Source organism: Rattus rattus, chromosome 7, assembly GCF_011064425.1.
Source record: "Rattus rattus isolate New Zealand chromosome 7, Rrattus_CSIRO_v1, whole genome shotgun sequence".
Lineage (NCBI taxonomy): Eukaryota > Metazoa > Chordata > Mammalia > Rodentia > Muridae > Rattus > Rattus rattus.
This window is the reverse complement of record NC_046160.1, coordinates 6,985,577-7,007,486: the sequence shown is the minus strand read 5'-3', so window position 1 is coordinate 7,007,486 and position 21,910 is coordinate 6,985,577. Positions and strand designations below refer to the sequence as shown.

Genomic DNA, 21,910 nt, shown 5'->3' with positions numbered 1-21,910 from the left:
GGATCAGCAAGAGTTCTTAACCACTAGACAACCTCTTCAGCCTCCAATGGTCTGTCACCATATTTTATGCCAGTATATCCATTGCAACCACAAAGACAAGATCTTTATCCACAAAGCGTTCAAACTCTCAGCTCCTGACTTCTAGTGGTCACCTTCTCGTCTTCTATCTGTCCGTGCTAGGTCACCATCTCTCTCACTGCATCATTAACCAAAAGTGATGACTCCAGGCTTTGAAGGTTATGCACCCTCACTACTATGTCCTTTATCCACACCCAACGTTCCTTGGCTCTACCTGCACTCCTTCAGCCTGCGGTTTCCCCTGTCCTCCGCTTCCCCTTTGGTTCCCACGTTTCTTTTTACTGAGTCTAAACTTCAGTTAGTAGTTTCTTTATCTGCAAGCCTTTAAGCTCCTGCCCTTCTCTCTAGTGTGTACTTATTTTCAAATCCAAGCAGATGCCCCTCCTCCTGACCTGATCCTGCACCCCCATGGATGATCTGGTTGGTGAATCTGACTAACTGCGAAGCCAACTATCCTCCCTCCATGTCTGAGCATGGGCTGACCGACTCTCCTCCATGTCTGAGCACTTTTCACTCTATCTCATCCTTTTCTTGTCTTTCCCTTTCTTATTTCCCTGATCCTTCTTCCTTATTTCAACCAGAAAACCAGAAGACATTCAGAGACCTTCTGTACGTTCTCACATGAGCTCCTACCTCCGTGGTGCTCCTTATGTACCCTATTTCCTCACACGAGCTCTTACCTCTGTGCTCATGTACCCTGTCTCCTCACATGGATTTCTATCTCTGTGCTCCTCATATACCCTGTCTCCTCTCCTACTAATATGGCTGAACTCCTGCATTCTTATTTTAAACACTTTTTTATTTTCTATTTTATTGTTTAAATTTTAAATATATTTTGATCATATTGTTCTCTTCATCCTCACAACTTTAAGTTCTTTCTCAAATATCAAACAAAAACTCAATACAACAGCCACCCCCTCAGTCAAGAAAACAAAATAAGACCATGTCAACCTCCTTCCCCATACACTACCAAACTGTAACCACAAGCTCACACACAAAAACAAAACAACAACAACTCTTGTGGAGTCCATTCTTTGTTTTATGTTGGTCAACTCCTCCTGACCATGAGGCCTGTCCCAGAGTGGTTGATATACCCAGTGTCACCCTACTGGAGAAAGCTCCCTCTTCCAATGGGTACAAGTGACAATCCAGTTGTCACTGCACCTTAAACTCCCCACAGTGAACTGGATTCCAACTGAGTCCGTTCAATCGAGAACATTATTTAGAAACTTTCCTGTCCTCTGAATCAAATTTCTCTTCATTTATACACATTATTTCTTTTCTCTAGAAATACATAGAAACCCTTGGCTCCATTTCACTGTCTAGCCATTATACTATTTCCATCTCTACAAAAAGCCACTGCCTCAAAGCCAACTCCAACTCTTAAACCCACATCAGTAAGAGCTGCAGTGATGACAGAGATATGGCTCTTCTTTCCCCAGGCTGGGCTATGCAGAGTTCCTCTCGTTAGATAAAAAGGGCAAAGGACACACTGACCTCCTCCTGCTCACAAAGGTTTAGCTGTCAAGGGCACAGAGCTTCATCCAACATGCCCAGGAGGAGGAGCATGCCTGGGAGAGTCCTGCCTGGGATGTCACGTAGCTTTCATCTGCACACTAGGAACCAGAGAACCTTGGCAAGAAGGAGTAAGAAGGCCAGTTAAAAACACTGGCACTCCTTGTCAGGTAAAGACCAGTAAAAAGCAAAAAAAAAAAAAAAAAAGACACAGGAATGAAACAGGCAACCAAAGCTCAAATGTGTTGCTTGTTATGGAGTCAACACTCAATGATCTTAGGGAAGAATGCTGAGCTAGCTGTAGGGGTAAACGCAGGCCCTGGGGAACCCACAAGTCCCATTTACGTGTCTTGTCTCCTCTCTCAGCCCTTTGTTGTTTTACGTTATCTGGAGGCAGAGTGGTAGTAGCCTGCTTTGTGCTCCCTTTTCAGGGGCCAGTGTGAGTGGACAGAGGTGTGTCCACTGGGGTGGGCAGGAAAGGGCCTGAGACAGGGACCTAGGGTCCTCATCTTTGTGTATCTGGAGTACGGCAGAGCACTAGTTAGAGTACTAGGTTTTGTAATAAACACCAGGCAGGACTAGTGTGTACCATGAGTACATTACTTCCTAACAACTCCCACTGAGGGATTATATGATCCCAAATCAGGCATCCTGAGGACAAAGAGCAGCAGCACTGAAAAGTCTTCGAGGGTAATGGTTGCTTCCTTACAAATTAAGGAATCGCTCAAGACAAAGAAATAGGGCTGGCCACACTTTAGTGTCCTCCCTCCACACATCACCCATGGAGACTGTCAGGTCCGTGCCCACACAAACACTTTACTGAGTGAGTCATCGTAGCAGTAGTGGTCAGTGTGGACTCTGCTCACCTCATCTGACCCTGAACTGTTATGTGAGAGTCAGAGTCACTACCTTCACTGTTCTCGGTCCTTCTTAGATGATGGCCTCTGTGATACATTACGTCAATTAAAGTCATTCTTGAGATGTCCAGCATCTTCTGTCTTCCCTGAGGCACAGTTCCACAATCACATCTTTAATTCAGTGTGGCTTCTAGCATTCACTCAATGAACACAGCACACCGAAGTCACCAGCCAGTCATTTATTGTACAGGTTGATACATATGTTCTGAGGAACACATCGAAATGATTCAATTGATGGTCATAAACACATGATAATCTTTTACTAGTATATTTTTACTTGGTTTGCTACGGGAAAATAAAGATTATTACAAAATTATGAATTGTGAGTAAAAGGGCTAATAACACCTCAATAAAATGGCAGGATTAAAGAGTGCTAGTCTTAATATGTCAATCAACACCACACACTTGAAATAAGAAAGACAACCCACCAGGTCTGCGGCAGCAGACGGCAGCAGGAGGATGTGCAGTCACCCGCGTAGAGTGTGGTCAACGAGAAATTACAACGACAGAAACTGCTGCTGCAGGGCGCCACGTGAGGACGGCCATGGCTCTTTTTGTGGGAAGTCAGGAGAGTGTGATAAACACTTCTACCCAGGAGCCCCTTCCATCTATTCTCTAGGTTTCATGAGCTCTGGCTTGTCCTTGTCAGGCTGTAGAAATGAGGGAAGACATTGGTGTTTGGCCTTCACTGGGGCACTCACAACACCCGGAGGAGGTCAAGTGAAATCCTTGATCGGGGAATGTCAACGCTGAGGACTTTCACCTCCACTTTTTCTCCAGGGCCCAGGCCCAGGCTCCTTCTCCTCTTTGTCTTGGATAGCTTTGCTTCTGTTATGAATCGGATGGGGATCAGCCCCGCCTTCCCCACGCCTATATCTACAAAGACCCCAAACAGAGTGGCGTTCTCCACTTTGCCTGTAAGAACTGTCCCGACCTGCAGGTCTTCCAGACACACTATGCTTCTCTTGAAGTCAGGCTTATCAAAATCTGTGAGGAAAGAGGGCAAGCGTTAGTGTAACCAAGAAGGAACTGTGTCTAGGGGCTGACGCGCTGCGCATTGATCGCTATGGAAGCCCAGATCAATAAAGTCCTTGGAGGGAAGAGATAAAGAGGCTAAGGACACAATGCCTGTCTTGGGAAAGGAAAGTCTCAAACCCTCTCTTCCCTAAAGCCAGCCTCACTGACGGGACCGTGAGCGCTGTCGGGGGCCTGGCTCACTTGCTTCCTGTAAAGGGCGATGGTCAGAGTCTAGCTTTGCTCAGTGACCACACCAGACTAAGTCACAAACACAGAACGTACGAGCCCCGAGACACGAGAGGGAGAGCTGGCTTTCGGTGCCTGGACTCTTAAGCTGTTTCAAGGTGGCCAACATTCACTAGCTTTTGGACAAATGGGGGTGAAGTCAAGTGTTATCTCTTTAGTGGGAATTCAGGAATCAATTCTTTCTATTTAAAACACATTTATTCAATCAGAATGTATAGGTTCTCAATTACCTATGGTTCAGAACTGCACACCAGCCAGAGTCAGCCAGAGTTAGCCTCTCTCGTCCTCCAGTTCCACTGATTTGACTTTTACTGTCATTATCCGTGGCCAGGGCTCTGCCGTACTCCAGATACACAAAGATGAGGACCCTAGGTCCCTGTCTCAGGCCTTTCCTGCCCATCCCAGTGTACACACCTCTGTCCACTCACACTGGCCCCTGAAAAGGGAGCACAAAGCAGGCTACTACCACTCTGCCTCCAGATAACGTAAAACAACAAAGGGCTGAGAGAGGAGACAAGACATGTAAATGGGACTTGTGGGCTCCCCAGGGCCTGCGTTTACCCCTACAGCTAGCTCAGCACTCTTCCCTAAGATCATTGAGTGTTGACTCCATAACAAGGAACACATTCGAGCTTGGGTCTCCTTCACTGAGACCTCACCCCATCTCCCTTCCTCCACAGGGCTGCCTGTGCCTTGATTATTTCCTTAACATTTGTACTAACAGCTGGTCACTCTTTCCTTCCCTCCCCAGTCAGACCTCCTTAAGACCAGGATCTTTTTAGAAATTGAGCTCCCCCAACTCAAAAAAAAAAAAAAAAAAAAAAAAAAAAAAAAAAACCCTAAACCCTAAACTTCACTCATTGTCTTATTAAACACACGCATGTGAGAACAGACTCAGGGATTTCACCCGATGCTAAATCCCAAAGCAGGAACTTCTGGTAATTTGAACCACACAGACCAAGACCATGAAGGGAACACGAAGTGAAACTAAGGTGCCCAGGGCAGAGGCAGGCTGGCCCTCAGGCCAGGAAGGCATTTTCATGTTTGGAAATCTCTCCCCTCCTTTCCTTGCAGAAATCTGGGGGCCGCCAATCCCCATGAGGTTCTGATCAGCTGCTCAGTTTAGTTTTGCATGAAAACCAGAGTCAGGAGCCACCCAGCATGTCCTGTCCCCAAGACAGCCAGGAGCATGGAGAAACCAGAAAGTCTCCATGAACTATATACATTTTAATACGTCAAGAGCCAAGGCAGCAGTTAGGCCACTGCACTAGTGTGCTCTTAATTAAGGAACCTAACTTTCAAGGAGAGTTTTAACCTCCTTGAAGAGAGGACCGATGTCAGCAAGGAACGGAAGCCAGATGAGTGTAAGGAAAGGATGAGGTCATAAGACAGGAAACACTGTTGAGAAAAGAGATGTAATACAAATACTGTAACATGGAGATACTCAAAGTCTGTCTACCGCCCCCACCTTCAAAGTCATCTGCTTCTCCCCCTGGAAATGTGTTGTGACTTAACTTGGGCAAAGTCTAGTTGACAGTTTGCTTAGAGAGAGGGTGTGAAATTGCACACTGGAAAGCCCCGGCCCATCTGCATTCTGCCCAACAAGAGTCTCATCAAGGAGGGGCCTCTGCTTAGCTGGGTTAACTGAGCGTTTGCCTTTGCTTAGAGTCCCTCGTGTGACTGAGATAAAGGAGCAATCAACGCCTTGATAGAAAAGTAAAGGTGGGTAGGAAAATACAGTCCAGGCTACCCTACGGGTAGACTCAAGTGCCTTGGTCAACCATCCAGTGAGTACATAGGGCTATTACCAGTCCACTTGTCATGAGACACACTGACCTTCCAGTCGCTGCACAAAACAGCCATGGAACCCATAAGGAGAGAAGCGGTCCTCTCCACAGCCCCTTCTGTAGGGACAGCCACTTTACACGAGGACCACTGGGAGGCTCCGATGCCCACATCTGTGGCACTGGTCTGACTCAATGTTTTATTTTCTCCAGCTGCAACTCTGTCTCAATGGATCATTGCTCTCAACAACTACGGCTATTACACTTCCTGTACCCTCTCCCTGCACAGAAAGCTGAGAACGCTCTAAATCAGAAAGACAATCAACAGAGATAGCATCTTATTTGTTCAGTGTGCTCAGCAAAATGGAATCCAGAAACCCAGAAGGCTGTAATTTAGGAAGAAGACTTGCTTTTTGGTGTGAATGGAAAATTTTACCTTCTGGCTCTTCAGACATATAGACAGTTAGAGGAGAGCATGCGTCCATGCACACACAATAGCATACATAGCACAGGAGAGCCAGGGAGAGCATGCGTCCATGCACACACAATAGCATACATAGCACAGGAGAGCCAGGGAGAGCATGCGTCCATGCACACACAGTAGCATACATAGCACAGGAGAGCCAGGGAGAGCATGCGTCCATGCACACACAGTAGCATACATAGCACAGGAGAGCCAGGGAGAGCATGCGTCCATGCACACACAGGAGCATACATAGCACAGGAGAGCCAGGGAGAGCATGCGTCCATGCACACACAGTAGCATACATAGCACAGGAGAGCCAGGGAGAGGCATGGTCCATGCACACACAGGGCATAGCACAGGAGAGCCAGGGAGAGCATGCGTCCATGCACACACAGTAGCATACATAGCACAGGAGAGCCAGGGAGAGCATGGTCCATGCACACACAGGAGCATACATAGCACAGGGGAGCCAGGGAGAGCATGCATCCATGCACACACAGGAGCATATCTAGGTCAGGAGAGGCAGAGAGTGCATGCGTCCATGCACACACAGGAGCATAGCACAGGAGAGCCAGGGAGAGCATGCGTCCTTGCACACACAGGAGCATAGCACAGGAGAGCCAGGGAGAGCATGCGTCCATGCACACACAGGAGCATAGCACAGGAGAGCCAGGGAGAGCATGCGTCCATGCACACACAGGAGCATAGCACAGGAGAGCCAGGGAGAGCATGCCTCCATGCACACACAGGAGCATACATAGCACAGGAGAGCCAGGGAGAGCATGCGTCCATGCACACACAGTAGCATACATAGCACAGGAGAGCCAGGGAGAGCATGCGTCCATGCACACACAGTAGCATACATAGCACAGGAGAGCCAGGGAGAGCATGCGTCCATGCACACACAGGAGCATACATAGCACAGGAGAGCCAGGGAGAGCATGCGTCCATGTACACACAGTAGCATACATAGCACAGGAGAGCCAGGGAGAGCATGCGTCCATGCACACACAGGAGCATAGCACAGGAGAGCCAGGGAGAGCATGCGTCCATGCACACACAGTAGCATACATAGCACAGGAGAGCCAGGGAGAGCATGCGTCCATGCACACACAGGAGCATACATAGCACAGGAGAGCCAGGGAGAGCATGCGTCCATGTACACACAGTAGCATACATAGCACAGGAGAGCCAGGGAGAGCATGCGTCCATGCACACACAGGAGCATAGCACAGGAGAGCCAGGGAGAGCATGCGTCCATGCACACACAGGAGCATAGCACAGGAGAGCCAGGGAGAGCATGCCTCCATGCACACACAGTAGCATACATAGCACAGGAGAGCCAGGGAGAGCATGCGTCCATGCACACACAGGAGCATAGCACAGGAGAGCCAGGGAGAGCATGCCTCCATGCACACACAGTAGCATACATAGCACAGGAGAGCCAGGGAGAGCATGCGTCCATGCACACACAGGAGCATAGCACAGGAGAGCCAGGGAGAGCATGCGTCCATGCACACACAGGAGCATACATAGCACAGGAGAGCCAGGGAGAGCATTCGTCCATGCACACACAGTAGCATACATAGCACAGGAGAGCCAGGGAGAGCATGCGTCCTTGCACACACAGGGAGCATAGCACAGGAGGGAGCCAGGGAGAGCATGCGTCCATGCACACACAGGAGCATAGCACAGGAGAGCCAGGGAGAGCATGCGTCCATGCACACACAGGAGCATAGCACAGGAGAGCCAGGGAGAGCATGCGTCCTTGCACACACAGGAGCATAGCACAGGAGATGTGTCCAGCGTGGTGCAGCTGCAAAACAACATGGACAAGGAGTTTGAAGCCATGCTTCTAGCTTTGACCCCAGATAGGAATTCGAGTGACTGTGGAAGATGAACGCTGACCCTTGACCCTCTCTGGTCGTGAGGTCCAGAGGTGGTGATGGAGCATCCTGAAGACAAGGATAGCCACTCACCTGTTCGGATGTCAAAGGTCTTGGGCTGGCTCAGGCCATCTATGATGACCTGTAGGGTGTGTGCAGTCGTCTGCAACCTTTCGGCAGTTTTCTCTATGCCTTCTTTTCCGAGAGACGAATTTATTTTCTGTTGCATTTCAGGCTTTCCAATCTCACACAGTGTCCCCCCAATGAACGACAAAAACCTTTAGTGGGAATAAAAGTCCAATATTTACCAGTGCTATTACCTTCTACATTTCCATACATAGGTCACTTTCAGATTCTCTTACCCTAGGACACCATACACCAGTCGGATAGTCTATAGTATGCTGGGTGCTATGCTAAGATTTAGCTAAAGGGCATGTGGGCAAAGGGGAGAAGGTTTCCAAGTGGCACCTGCTCCAAGCTGGCCCAAAAACATTTTGCAGTGAGCTGTGCCCGACATTTCAGTGTCACATTATCTCACGCTTCCTGCAATTTTCAGTAGGAAACCACTTGGATTTAGATTAATAGTCAAATACGATCTATTGATGATACCAGAGTGCAACACAGCACGTGTCAAGCATTGCTGGCCTCTGACACTGCCCACGCTCCATATCCTAGCTGGACATGCATAGCTCTGCCTGTGGCCTGACACTCCCACTTCCAATGACACAAATGCCACCGAGCCACACACAAGTCAAATTACCGAGAAAGCTCAGAGCATTCAACAGGAAAGGAAGTCCTAGAGGGTGGGTAGGGGCGGGGCACACTTGCGCTCCTCCAGCAACCCAACAGCACAGAAGGGAAGGTGTGAGAGAAAAGGTGACTTTTTCCTCCAAAAGAACGCAAGTACAACCTCAAAGCTATAACTGAAAGCTGGATGTTCCTTCCCTACGCTCTACACACCACACAGCTGCACTGCTGCCTTTAGACCTCACCTTTGCCCGGCTTGCTCGCTCCCTTGCCTGCACCGATGCTGCCCTTAATGAGCTGAGGTAAAACCACACAACAGGAAAGTAACAACACAAAGTAACAAATTATGGTTAAGATGCAGTTTGCTCCGGTTTCCTGTGCATTCCGGGCCATGGCTCCCTTCCTTGACATTCTCTGGCTGGGTATTTTCTACATCATTAAGTTCCATTTCCTATGATTAATGGCACTTTAAAAATGTCAACACAGTAATCAAACAGATAGTGATACTAATGCCCTCACATTCTTTCCTCTGAGAAATCGTCTTGGATACAGGAAAGGAAAGGGAAACTGCTGGAGGCTTGTCTCTGGCTCTAGGCCTGCGGTAGGCAACTGCACTGTGCAGGATGACTGCTGGCCCTTCCCCTTCTTTCTGGGCCCCATGCTCAGGCAGAGCAGACCTCTTCAGTGACATCTGGGCTGATAATCTCAAGCCTGGTGGGAAAGGCCTCTCACCTCGCACTGAACTAGGGTATCTCTTGGGGTCAAGTGTGCAAGCCTTCTACATTTCCAGAGCCATATTTTTTTTATTTTAAAAGATTATCCAGCATCCAGCAAGTTCTCTTGAGGACAGCTTTGGCGAAGAGTGTAATAAAGACAAGAGTGATGCTCATATCCTTCTTTGGGAATGTGCATTAATTGAAGTGGGAGGCCAGGGAGATCTGTCCCCTCAGTCTGGGACTATGGCTTCTCTAGCAGGGGAGAGGCAGCATGTGTGTGCTTGGGCGCTTGATGGACAAGTAGTACAATGGGCTAGTGACAGGGCACAGCTGCTGAAGCTCTGACCAACAGGGCAGGTGACATAAGGCGGCATCTGCCCACAACTAACTTCCTTACTTGGCTTTCTCAGTACCTCCTCCTCGGTGGACAGACTTTCCTGGCACTCATTGGCTTGATTTTGCTGGTGCACAACTGATTACCATGGAGGACACATCCCACATCCTCCGTACTCTGGCTCACAGCCGTGCTCATTAGTGGATGTGTTAACTAGCCGCATGTGTTAATTAGCAGGAAGTTAGTAGGTTTTTGGTATATATAACTGTTGGGGTTTAAATCTCTGCTTGCGCCCAGACAAAGTACACCAAGCCAACATGGCTCCACATGGAGAGGTTTAATGAGAGAAGAGTAGAAGAAGAGAAGAAAGGCTGGTCATGAGCACATGGAGGGAAGTGGGGGTGGGGTGCAGAGAAGGCACAGGGACAGTGGGGAAGAGAGCAGAGAAGAGAAGAACAAAGAGAGCAAGAGAGAGAGGGAAAGGAGGGGACAAGCAGCTCCCTTTATAGTCAGGCACAGCTGGCTGTTGCCAGGCAACTGTGGGGCGGAGCATACCTGGCTACTGCCAGGTAGCTGTGGGGGTGGAGCTTAGGCAGAATGCCAACAATAACCCGGAATAGTACCTAGTAATTAATTAGTAAAGCCATGGCAGGAAACTTCCCAGAGCAGCAGTCAGCGGCCACTCGGAGCTCTGAGACTGTACATGCAGCTCACTGAGAGGGACTAGGTGCTGCAGAATCTCTTCCATATAAAAAGGAGGTCTGCTTCTGGCAACTGCAGCTCAGTCTATCCTGGGAGTGCAGTTCATATATCTTTTCACCCTCCCAGAAGCCTGCCTGTGGGCAGCAGTGCTGAAATCAATAAGGAAGTGGCACATTTGCCTCCAGCTAACGCTTTCTATTGATCAAACCTGTTTTTAAATAAAGATGGAGCAAAGTCCTTTTTGCATTTGAAAACTTTCTTGGGGCTGGAGAGATGGCTCAGCGGTTAGGAGCAATGACTGCTCTTCCAGAGGTCCTGAGTTCAATTCTCAGCAACCACATGGTGGCTCACAACCATCTGTAATGAGATCTGATGCCCTCTTCTGGTGTATCTGAAGACACTGACAGTGTACTCACATACATAAAATAAAATCTTAAAAAAAAAAAAAAAAGAGAAAACTTTCTTAAAGGTAACTGGTCACAGAAAAAGCCAATGAAAGGGGGAGACTGGGAAGAGGAGCCAGCCTCAGGGAGGGTCTCAGACACACCTGGCAGCCCAGGATGGGAGGAGGTGCTTCATGGAGTCACTCATCAGACCTGGCTTCTGCAGTAACACAAGAAAAGTATCCTCTACATTCTAAAGCTCCCTCCAGCAGTGAGAAGCATGCCCAACACAAAGAACTTCCTAGCTCCAGAGTGCAAAAGGGAAGTCAGACGCTCGGAGCCTAGAACAAGCACATAGTGACCAATGCGCACCACGCTGTGCTTGCTAGCTGCGTATCATCACTTAGTACAGCAGCAGCCTCAACATGAGAAACATCAGGCTGCCCAAGGCCATGCAGCCACTCCTGTGCAGTGGAGTTTCGTATCACACAGGTATCCATGCCCCTGAGTGCATGTAGACAATTACTGTTGGATTTGGCCAAGACAGAAACATGATGTGTTGGGTAATACCGTGCCAACACAATTTAATGGCAGATCACTTCTGACCATTAGACAGTTAGCACCGAGGAAATCCCACAAAGAAGTTATTATGCACAAGCTTCTAAAAAGACAGTTCTCTCGAGTCGATGAGTTATTAAAGCCATCGCCTTGCTCTCTACTGTCTCTGCAAGGCTTTTTCCATTTGCTAAGGCTGCTGTTGGAGCTGCTGTTTTTATTTAATATGTAATTTCATCCATCTTACTTAAAGTAAGAAAGTAGCATAAATGCAACAAATGAGCACATCGTGTTCTCCTAGCGCACATCTGCACGGAGTTAGAGCGCAGCGCAGCACACAGCGCGCCTACTTTCCAAGCAGCTACACAAGCTAACAGTGCTGACGTTTCCAACAGAAACTTGCTACAAAGGCCAGGTCCTTCTTCACAAAGAAAAAGTCTTTGTAAAACTCTTCCCCCAAAGATTAAGGAATTCTCCAGATTCGTAAGACTCTGGAAATGGCCATTCAGATTTATGTAATCATTTCCAGCACAGGGATTTAGAAGCTGAGGGGTTTGTTACATAGAGCAACGTGACACCCTGCAGAGCTCAGAACCTTGGTGATATAACACCATCACTTTACAAGGAGCACATACGGTTTACAGCCCATCAAGAGAGAGCCACGCCACCACAGCAAAGGCCACTGCCTTCAGAGACTGCCAGGGTTGTCACATTTTATCCATTTGTCCTATAGGAATCTCATCGTAAGTAAGAAATTAAACACAAGAGCGTAGCCATTTTGGAAATGAAAGGAAAAAGAGAGGGTAGGTCACAGCTGTTAATGTACGGAGAAAACAATGACATAGGCAGATGTGGCTTTTAAACTGGAGTTGTGTGCGAAGGTGGGGCACTGACTCAACCAGCAATGGTTTGCTACTCTAAAAACTCCAGAAACTGTATATAGTTTCAAATCTATCATAGTAAAACGCAGAGAAGAAAACTTGAACTCAATATGGCAAAATGACCCCCATCCTCTGCCCCGGCTGGTATACACAAGTGGGCTGCACGCCAGGAGCTCGGTCTGGCTTGATGGACGGGGTGACAACGTGACTATCTCAGCTGTGATCACATCAGGTGACAACCATGGGAACTGCACTGTCATAATTACTAAACATCTTTCAAATTTCTCCTGGGTAAACCAAGGCACAGACCTGGGCCAGGATCTTAAAAATCTGGGCTGGTACAAGCCCCACACACAAGTAGAAATCCAAGTAAGGTGTATTTACAGAAGACCCCAGAGCTACCGACCGCTCCACAGAAGCCAACAGAGCGCTGATGAAAATGGTATTCAAGTGGCTTTTCTTAGCATTTAACCAACAGAAAGTACAGAGAATGCTCCATAAGAATATGCAGCTGACTAGGTTTTAAAAACACAGTCCAGATCAATATCTTGAACATATAACGGTGCTTTCTTTGAGGCTCTCCTCAGAGTCCAGTTTTAAACAGTATGAACTATCTGGGTCAGTGGGGACTTGAGAGTCCTTTTGTGGCACCATCTGGAACGTCTTCAGAAAGTCTCCTGCATCAGTGAGTTTCAGAAGTCACCAAGAACCAAGAGAAAGCTGCCATGACTGAGGAATGCAGGCTTCTTTAGAGCACCAAGCTGCCATGTGCTTTCACCTTAGGTAGACTGAGTGCACACTTCCTTCTATTTAAGGGCTGGTTAGACAGTGCTCAATGCTGAAGATGGCACGCACACAGTTTAACAAAGCATGGGAGACTAGGGCAGCAATAACAAACATCACACACAGCATTGGTAACCGATTCCAGAACAGCTTTCCATGAGTCTCATGCTGTGTAAGTATCGGAGATTAACTCTAATTTAAAAGCAACATACGCATGCCTGTGCACAACCACGCGCACACCCAGACTGCAATGTTGTGTTGATGTGAAGATGTCCACACTCCTCTTGTTTTAGGAACTGCCTCACAAAAAAATTGACCAGTGCCATAAGGAGTTTCTCAGTCTTAAAGAAACGGTCCCACTCTCCTGCACCTGAGAGAGAAGCGGGGGGGGGGGGAGAGAGAGAGAGAGAGAGAGAGAGAGAGAGAGCGCGCAAGCACGAGCACAATGGTAGGGGTAGGGCAGGATGACAACATCTTTTGATCACCTCCTTCCTGGTGAACTAAGGTGTTCTCAAATACACACACCCTACCTCAAATGATGAAGATTTGCTAAAACAATGTGACAAAATGCTGAAATCAATTCAAACTACATTGGAAGAACATGCTTAGCTTTAGTTGAAAAACATTTATATCGGGAGGCTGGGTGGATGACTTCAGCTCCGCCTGTCCTCTCGTAGGCAGGGTTTATGTTCAGATGCACACATACCTCCATGCACTCCACACATCTCACCCATGCCTCGCCCCTGACTTTAGAGGAGCTTCAGTATAGACACAAGATTGAGACTGCAGATAAAACTTGGCACCCAGAACTACTGTCTGGGAGCAATTTATTATTATTTTTTAAACCAAATTTGAAAGAAAGAAACTTTGGCTCTTTTTGAGTTACTGAGTAAGGGTTGGACAAAATTAAGTTAGTGGTTTCAAAGGCTGCAGCCTCTATATAGTTCAAAAACACTGTGTTTAGAATTAATCTAATTCAATTTACTGCCTGTAAAGCTATAATGTGGATTAGTGCCTGTGACTATTTGAAAGAGGAGGGTAAATAAAGCAATAGCATTCAGAAGCACACAGGCGGCTGACAGAAGGGAAGGCTGAAGCGAGCCACTCTGGTGCTGCTTGGAACAAGCCCAAGTGACAGGGAAACACTCCTAAGAGACAGATTTCATACCACAGGGTCAATTGTCAGTGATGTTCCTTTCCAAAAACTAGCAGGGGTTTATTAACATCCACCATTAACGCCCACCATTCCTGGCTGCCTGATGAATGGGCTAGGGACACTCGTCAGAGTGGGGAAGGAGGTTGCAGCAGCTCACCTATGACACAGAATCAGAAGACAGACAGAGACTCAAACCCACAGCTAGACTGGGAGCAGGAAGGAAAGGTAACAGGAGAAGGAGTCAATGCCTCCCTGAGTGCTGGGCTCCAGACTGAGGGGGCCTAAGCTCGAGCAAGAGAGGACAAGGACATCCAAATGCTTGTATGACAGAAGATTCTGAAGCCACACAAGTCCATGGCTGGCAGGCAGCTCCCTCTTTGTTCTCTTCCACTGGGAAGGCAGGCAGAGAAACAGTTCTACAGTAGAAGGCACAGAAACTGGCCTTCTCCCCAGTCCCAGGAGCTGGCATGCTGGTATTAATAGGAATTAATAATGCTAACTGTGAAAATTACATCCAGATTACAGAGGACGGGACTCCACTACCACTACCACCTCAGAGAGGCTGTTGTGACCTGCCGTATTTTTCTGCAGCACCTTCCTGATGACAGTGAATGTAAGTGATCTTTACAGCTCCTACCAAGTCCCCGGAGCTAAGTGTAAGGCATGCATTAACTTCCCAGGCTCATCTGATTACTGCTAATATTTTAATCATTTAACAGACAAGAAAACTAAGGCCAGGAACTTCAAAACCATTCCCAGGTCTAACAGCCAGGCAGTCTGAGGGCCCTTACACTTTCTAGGGCTCTCCACTAGTTTCATTAGGAGTCTGAAGTGGGCTGTGGTGGAACAGCGTGGTGTATGGTAATTCTGGGAGTGTCCTGGCCTGGCCATTCAGTTCTCCAGCAGGCTGACTCCCTTTCACTTCTGATATGCTAAGTATAACTTCCTGGGCATTACAATGAGAAATTAGATCGCTATTTACTATTGGCTGATTTCCCCAGCCTGCTTTCCCTGGGGACCCACTGTTTCCATCTCTCCAAGGCTGGGATCACAGGCTGGTCAGTATGCACATCCAGGGTTTACTGGGTTCTGGACATCCAAACTGTGATCTCACACGTGCATGGCAAGCACTTTACCACCTGCTTGCTTTTTCTCACAAAAAGTAACTTAAACCCTCTGTAGTACAGTTGCTTGTCAGTTAGGAGACTCGTTCCTAGCTGGCACAACTCTGTAAGGTCAGGAAGCTTCTATCGACGGCTCTAAAGGAGAGGTTCAAGCAGCACAATGCCTTGCACAGGCGCTCAGTACTGGGGCTTGCCATCCACCCTCATAAAGGCAGGGCCTCCAGGGAATTTCTCCAGCTGTCCTGTCCTACTGCTAGCCAGGGGTGCCAGTCAGCAGCTTCTACCCACTGTGTGCATCAGATGGATTTGTTCCACTTTGGGTCTTAAAAACCCCAATACAACTTCTCGATAAATCAAGTCAACATTGCTTCTTCTTCCTCCCCACCTAAGGAAGCTTCATGCCCAGCTTATGTGATTATTCTTGTCCTACACCTGATTTTAAATTTACAAGTTGTTGATGCTCTCAAAATATACTTTGCTGCATTGGTCGTAAGAGCCAGAAACAGGAAAATCTGCAGTAACAAGGTAACTTCCATAGCTCTAATACTTCAGTACTGAGCTGATAGGAGCTAGTCTCTGAGATCCGCTCACGTGGCCACAACAATGATACCACATACCTTCCTCCTGCTATGCTGGGATTTCTGGAAACCAGTCTTAAAAAATCCGGCCTAACAGCCCAAATGGAAATAGCATATACTTTATCAAAACGAGTGCTGAGTGAGTCTTGACATGAAGTTTCCTGGCATTTTTCAACTTGCACTGAGAACACGGTAGTGTTGGAGCTCGACTATCAGCAGTGCATTGAATTCTTAACACAGCAGACTGTGGCTGAGAGCCAAATTTCATGTGATGCAGAGGCTTGGCAGAACCTGCAGCCCAGAGCTCCCTCCTCCCCTAATTTGAGCGGGAGAAATCAGATATGGCGGCTGCTAGACCAACCAAGATGGCAGAACAAAGGAGAGGGAGGAGGCACGGAAGGGCGGGGAACTCTGCACACGTTTGCTGGCTCCACTTCTACTCATAACCCAGCTGCAATTTTATTTATGGCTACAGTATCATACACAACCAAACCACTCACATGTGGATATGGAAGAATTTCTCCACAACAAAAAGTGCAGGCAGAAATGCCTATGGCCTTCCTCTGCTTGTCTAGTCCGTGATGTCTGAGAGGTCACTGGACACAGACAAATTGCTCTGTCAAGGTACAGAGGATTCTCAAGGACGGACTACGTTGGTATGTGGCTGAGGCAAGCACACCAGTGTTCACAGTGACCGTGCTTGCCCGTGGACCTCAGCCTTTCAGACTGTAGAAGAGTGTGGGAAGCAAAGCTAAGCATCCACCGTGTTCTGTCAGTTCGTGGTTTCTTCTCCTCAGTGCTCTACACCATTCCCTTTCATTCTCTATTTCTGCCACTTATTCCTTCAGCCGGCTAGATCAGCATCTGTCGGGTGCTGTGGATGCAGTGGTAAGCTAGATTCTTAGTCTCAGCTTACAGCCTAACTTTTAATTCAATCGCTAACAGCCTGACAAAGATACATCATTTATAGTACAGGTTCAAGAACAACTGTAGAGAGTCACAACTTTATGCTATTACGGGGTCTTTTTTTTTTTTCTTTTCTTTTTTGGCCACCCAAGTCTATTGTGAATATGTAAGATAAAGTGGAGAAATCATGGTCACATCAATATAAGGCATTTAATGCCAAAGTTTAAATTTAATCCTACTTTTCTTGATTATATACACACGTATGATCTCTAAGATCAGTTCAATGTTTTTGTTTTTTATTTGTTTTCTATGTGTATGAGTGTTTGTCTTTATGTGTATGTATGTTGTGCAAGGTGCCCATTGAGGTCAAAAGATCCCTTGGAGTGACAGGTGGCTATAGCTATCCCATGTGAGTGCTGGGAAGTGAACTTGAGTTCTCTGGAAAAGTAGCAAGTGCTGCCCCTATGTGACTGATTGTCACAGTCCTCTCCCTGGGGTGTCTGTCGTAGTCACATGTTCCAGGACAGGACCCTGGTTGAGAGTAGATGAAATGCTCACGGTCCTCAGGTCTGAGGGCACCAGGGTTTCTGAATCCACTACTTTACCCAGCTTTCTATCTGAGGGCACGGTCTACTGACCCACAGGGGACTGCTGGTATCCTCACAACAAAGAGTGGAATCACCCCTGAGAACTATTTCTAAACAGGTCTACATCTCCATTTTACTACTAACCTTTCCCCCTACCTCTAATTGGTGGGTTAGAAGGGAGGTTGAAGCATTTAAGAACCCTAAATAAAGTAGATTTTGAAAAAAATCTAAGGCTAGAGATCATTCTTGTGATATTTTGGTGAAGAGTGTAAATGCCTTTTGCCTTGTCTGAAGAGTCTGCCTGAGGCTAAGGTGAAAAGATTCAGATTGGCTGTACTGAGGGAGGGGTTAGCCTAGCATATACTCTGCCCTGTGGTTCTTTCTTATAAAGAGTCTTTAATCACATATAGCACGCTTAGAAAGGAAAAATAGAAAAAGTATGGTTCAAAGAGTAAAGGGGCACCAATAGTAAAATGGACCTAAATCCCGTGTTCAAGAGCATCAAATGGAATTAAGGGAATGGTGACCCAGAGCGAGACCTATCCAGCTAAACTTATTGTTATGGGTTTGCAGTTGAACAGGGGAGAGTTAGGCATGATGACCAGCTTACTGCTTTCATTTGGATATAAGGAGGTATATGATAGTGTCAAACTGACAAGGGAGGAGTTGTGATGGCTATTCTCAGTTGTCAACTTAACTAGTTGTGGAATGACTACTCATGTTGGTACAAATCTTTAATTCTAGGAGACAGAGGCAAGCAGATCTCTGAGTTCAAGGCCAGCCCAGTACAGAGCAAGTTTCAGGTTAACAAGAAAAAGCTCAGGTGAAGGCGCAGTAGAACACGACTTTGATTCTAGCACTCAAGAGACAGGCATCTGTGAGATCAAGGTCAATCTACTGAGCAAGTTCCATAACAGACACAGGATGTGAAGGAAACCACTGAGCACAGAGAGCTGGTGAGGATAGAACAGAACAAGAGGCTATGGTCCAGTCCCCGCGAGTAGTAAAACATGGCAGTGTCAGCTCTATCAATCTATCTTCAGGTTACTGGGACAATTGATGCTGGCCAGCTGGAGCTAAGAAATTAGTGGTGACTAAGAAGAGACCAACATTGCTGAGGTCAAATTTTCTAGAAGTTTTTTCTGAGAGCATAAAGAAGCTGTTCCAGAGACAGACCTTATGCTTTCTGTTGGACTTGGCAACGTGTTAAAAAAAAAAAAAAACTCACTCAGGTGGTATTGCTTTGAAGACTTGAAGGGGTTATGGCCTGGCACTGTGAGAGGGCAGGGAAGGCCACTGTGAAGGTGCCACCTCAGCTGCAGTTGATGGCTCAGGAAGGAAGGGATCATGCAAAGAAGTTGAGGCTTGGGACCATGAAGAGAGCCTGTGAAAGGATTTTGGTGAAGGCTAATTGCAGCTGAAGATCCCAGCAAATTGGAGACGCCAACACCATGGGATGACCACCAAGAACAGCAGAAGCAATGGAGTGGAGTCAACCAGAACCTAGTGTGCTACAGAGGGCAGTACTATAGAAGTGACCAAGCCCTTTGGGAGCCAGAAGATAGTGTGTGGATCCTGGACATTGGAAAAAGAAGCTGTGAAGTTGAAGTTGCCTCAGAGACCCCAATGTTAGAGATGCAGAGCTGTGGGATGCCTGCCAAGGAAAGCTGCTGACAGGGAGTGGAACCAGCCCAAGACAAAGGATTGTGTTGCAGTCGAGAAAGCTGAAAGGAGTTGGACATAGGCATGGAGGTGCAGAGTTTGGGTTTTGGTCTTGCTTAGGTTCAGTGTTTCCTCACTATGAAGTTTCAGAATAGTAAGAGAATCTCTGGTGTACTATATGGATACATCATCTGTCAATAAATATCCCATGGCCTTCAGAAAAGTGTCCAATAGAAGGTGGGATATCCAGTAGGCAGAAAGGATTCACCCTCGGACATGAAGGAGGAGAGACCCACGAGGGCTGAACAGAGGTAACTAGCCACATGGCAGAACTTAGATCAGAAAAAATATGATATTAAGTTATGATCGAATCAGGGAACCAACCAAAGAACATTTATAAGCCAAAAATCTTACACTGTATATTGATATAAAATTGAGGTTGTATTTTGTTGTATTGGTATAGATCTTTGTATATTGATACAGATTTATCCTATTTTGCTACAACATGCTAAGATATTTTACTTATGCAATTCATTTAAAAATGCAATGCTAAGTTCTGGTCCTTTTGAAATCTGCTATTACAAACTATTTAAGATAATTAGAAATACAAGTTAATAGCCAATTAGATGTATGGTCCTGTAGGTACTAGTGTAGTTATTTACAAGAGTAAGTTTTACTTAGTCTCCTGTAGATGTTTTCAAGGTTATTTAGGTTGTAGTGAACTAGAAATGAACAATTCAGATATACTACAGATAGATAAATGGTCTTCAAAATCCTAGAGATCCACAGACTATGGCATTTAAAGATGTTTTATTACTTTAGGCTTTTTTTTTTTTTTTTTGATGACACAGGTCTGCTCCTGACAATACCCCATTCCACTTTAAAGCAGATGATGAGTATCAGAGAATCTCTTTATGGAGCTTGCTTCAAATGTGGCAAATTGCCACTGGACAAAAAAATGCCCTTGTCTCAACTGTAGACAGAATGACGTCCAAAATGGACAAATGGGACACAGAGAAGTCAACTGTTGAGCTTTGCAGGGACAAGGTAGGCAAGTCCTTCATAATTCCTGCTTCACTAAAAGTCTGTCAGATATACTGGGAAACAAGGCTAAATAGGATAATAGAGTACTTTACCCAAAGTTGCCAATACATATGTGTAAATTTTACCTGATAGTTTCATATTAGTTACTATTGTATACAGTTTATTGATGTAAGATAAAGAGCCTTTTACTGGGCTATAAGGATGAATTATAGAGAAAATCTCTTATGGACTGCATAGACATGTCACCTGTCAATAAAAATCCTATGGCCTATAGGAAAGGGTAAAACAGAAGGTGGGACATCCGGTGGACAGAAAAGATTCTGCAATAGAGTCAGGCCTGAGAGTATTTACCCCAGACATGAAGAAGGAGAGACACATGAGAGTTGGACAGAGGTAACCAGCCACGTTAACTTATGAGCTAGTCAGGGAAGAGTCACAGCTTATGGCCTAGGTCTTTATAAATATATTTGAGTCTCAGAGTCATTATTTCTGGGAACAGGAGCATGGGAGGAAAAACACCACTCAACAAGACATTGCATGAATCTCAGAAGAGACTTTGAACTTTTAAACATTGTTGAGACTGTGATGGACTATGGGGACTTGAAGTTGGCCTAAATGTGTTTTGCATTATACTATGGCCCTCAGAGGGTCATATGTTTTAACAAGCCTACTGGGGCCAGAGAGTGGAATATAGTAGTTTGAAAATGCTGAGCACATGGGAAGTAGCACTATTAGGAGGTATGGTCTTGTAGGAAAGGCGTGACCTTGTTGGAGGAAGTGTGTTACTGTGTAGGTGGACTCTGAGGTTTCTAAGTGCTCGAACTCTGTATCAGGCAGAAGAACTCTTGGCTCCTCCAGTAAACATCTGCCTGCACACTGCCATGTGATACCGGACTGAACCTCTGAACCTGTAAGCCAGCCCCAATTAAATGTTGTCCTTTAGAAGAGTTGCCTTGGTCATATTGTCTGTGCACAGCAACGAAGCCCTACCTATGACAAATTATTACTACTAACTTACAGTTAACCATTCGGTGAAATAATATCTAGATTTTAAATATGAGGGATATACACTCACAAGAGAAAGTAAATTGTAAAATTTTATAAACATATTACCAATAAACACAAAAATGCACACTGAAAAGGATTGGTTTGTGCAATATAACTGCTAATCAGATTCTCATAAAGATGTCAGAGTTATTTAAGAAGTCTATGCCCATACACATCTATGTAAACAACAAACAATAAAATACCATTGCTCTGAGAGGGTAACATCTTTGATAGTAGCAAAAGGGAATGTGCACCAAGGCTAAGGACAAGACAAGAAGGCCCCTCTCCTTCTCAGCACTGTGCTGAAGGCTGTGGCCATTGCAACAGAAATAAAGGATGAGGATGAAAATGGGAGCGGTAAGATTTAATCTACTTGCTGATGACCTAAATTTGTGGATTCCGGAAGAACACGCTAAAACTAATATAAGGATTTAACAGGCCTGTGCTGCACAAAGATCAACGGCAGTTTTACCTGCTGGGAAAGACAAGCCTTACATTTGAAATTGCATTTACAGTATCACTGGGAACATTTCACACAGCACACCACAAGGAACTGTACATAGAAAGGTAAAATGAAGGAGGACATACATAAACGGAAAGATGGATTGGTTAACTCTTACTGTTTTGCTTGTTGGGGTTCACTGAGTAATGTGCTCCAGAATTAGTTTTGGAGACCAAAGGCTACAAAAGCATTTTATGTTGTACTGAGAGGAAGGGATAGGAAAAGCATGCTAATTTTTTCTGCAGCTCTTAATTCCTCAGGTAGTAGAATAGACAGACTGTAGTGTATTTTTAT

At 46.2% G+C, this 21,910-nt stretch overlaps 1 protein-coding gene across 1 annotated transcript in view; it reads right to left on the bottom strand.

The window, feature by feature from the left end:
• Positions 1-2,674: 2,674 nt before the first annotated feature.
• Positions 2,675-21,910, bottom strand: part of Srbd1 (S1 RNA binding domain 1) — a 174,979-nt gene continuing 155,743 nt past the window's right edge. Inside the window, exons 20-21 of the mRNA XM_032908732.1 lie at positions 8,003-8,187; positions 2,675-3,497 (exon numbers count right to left, since the gene is read on the bottom strand). Coding sequence (XP_032764623.1) covers positions 3,208-3,497; positions 8,003-8,187 — 475 coding nt within the window. The 3' untranslated portion in view covers positions 2,675-3,207. The remainder of the gene's footprint in view (positions 3,498-8,002; positions 8,188-21,910) is intronic.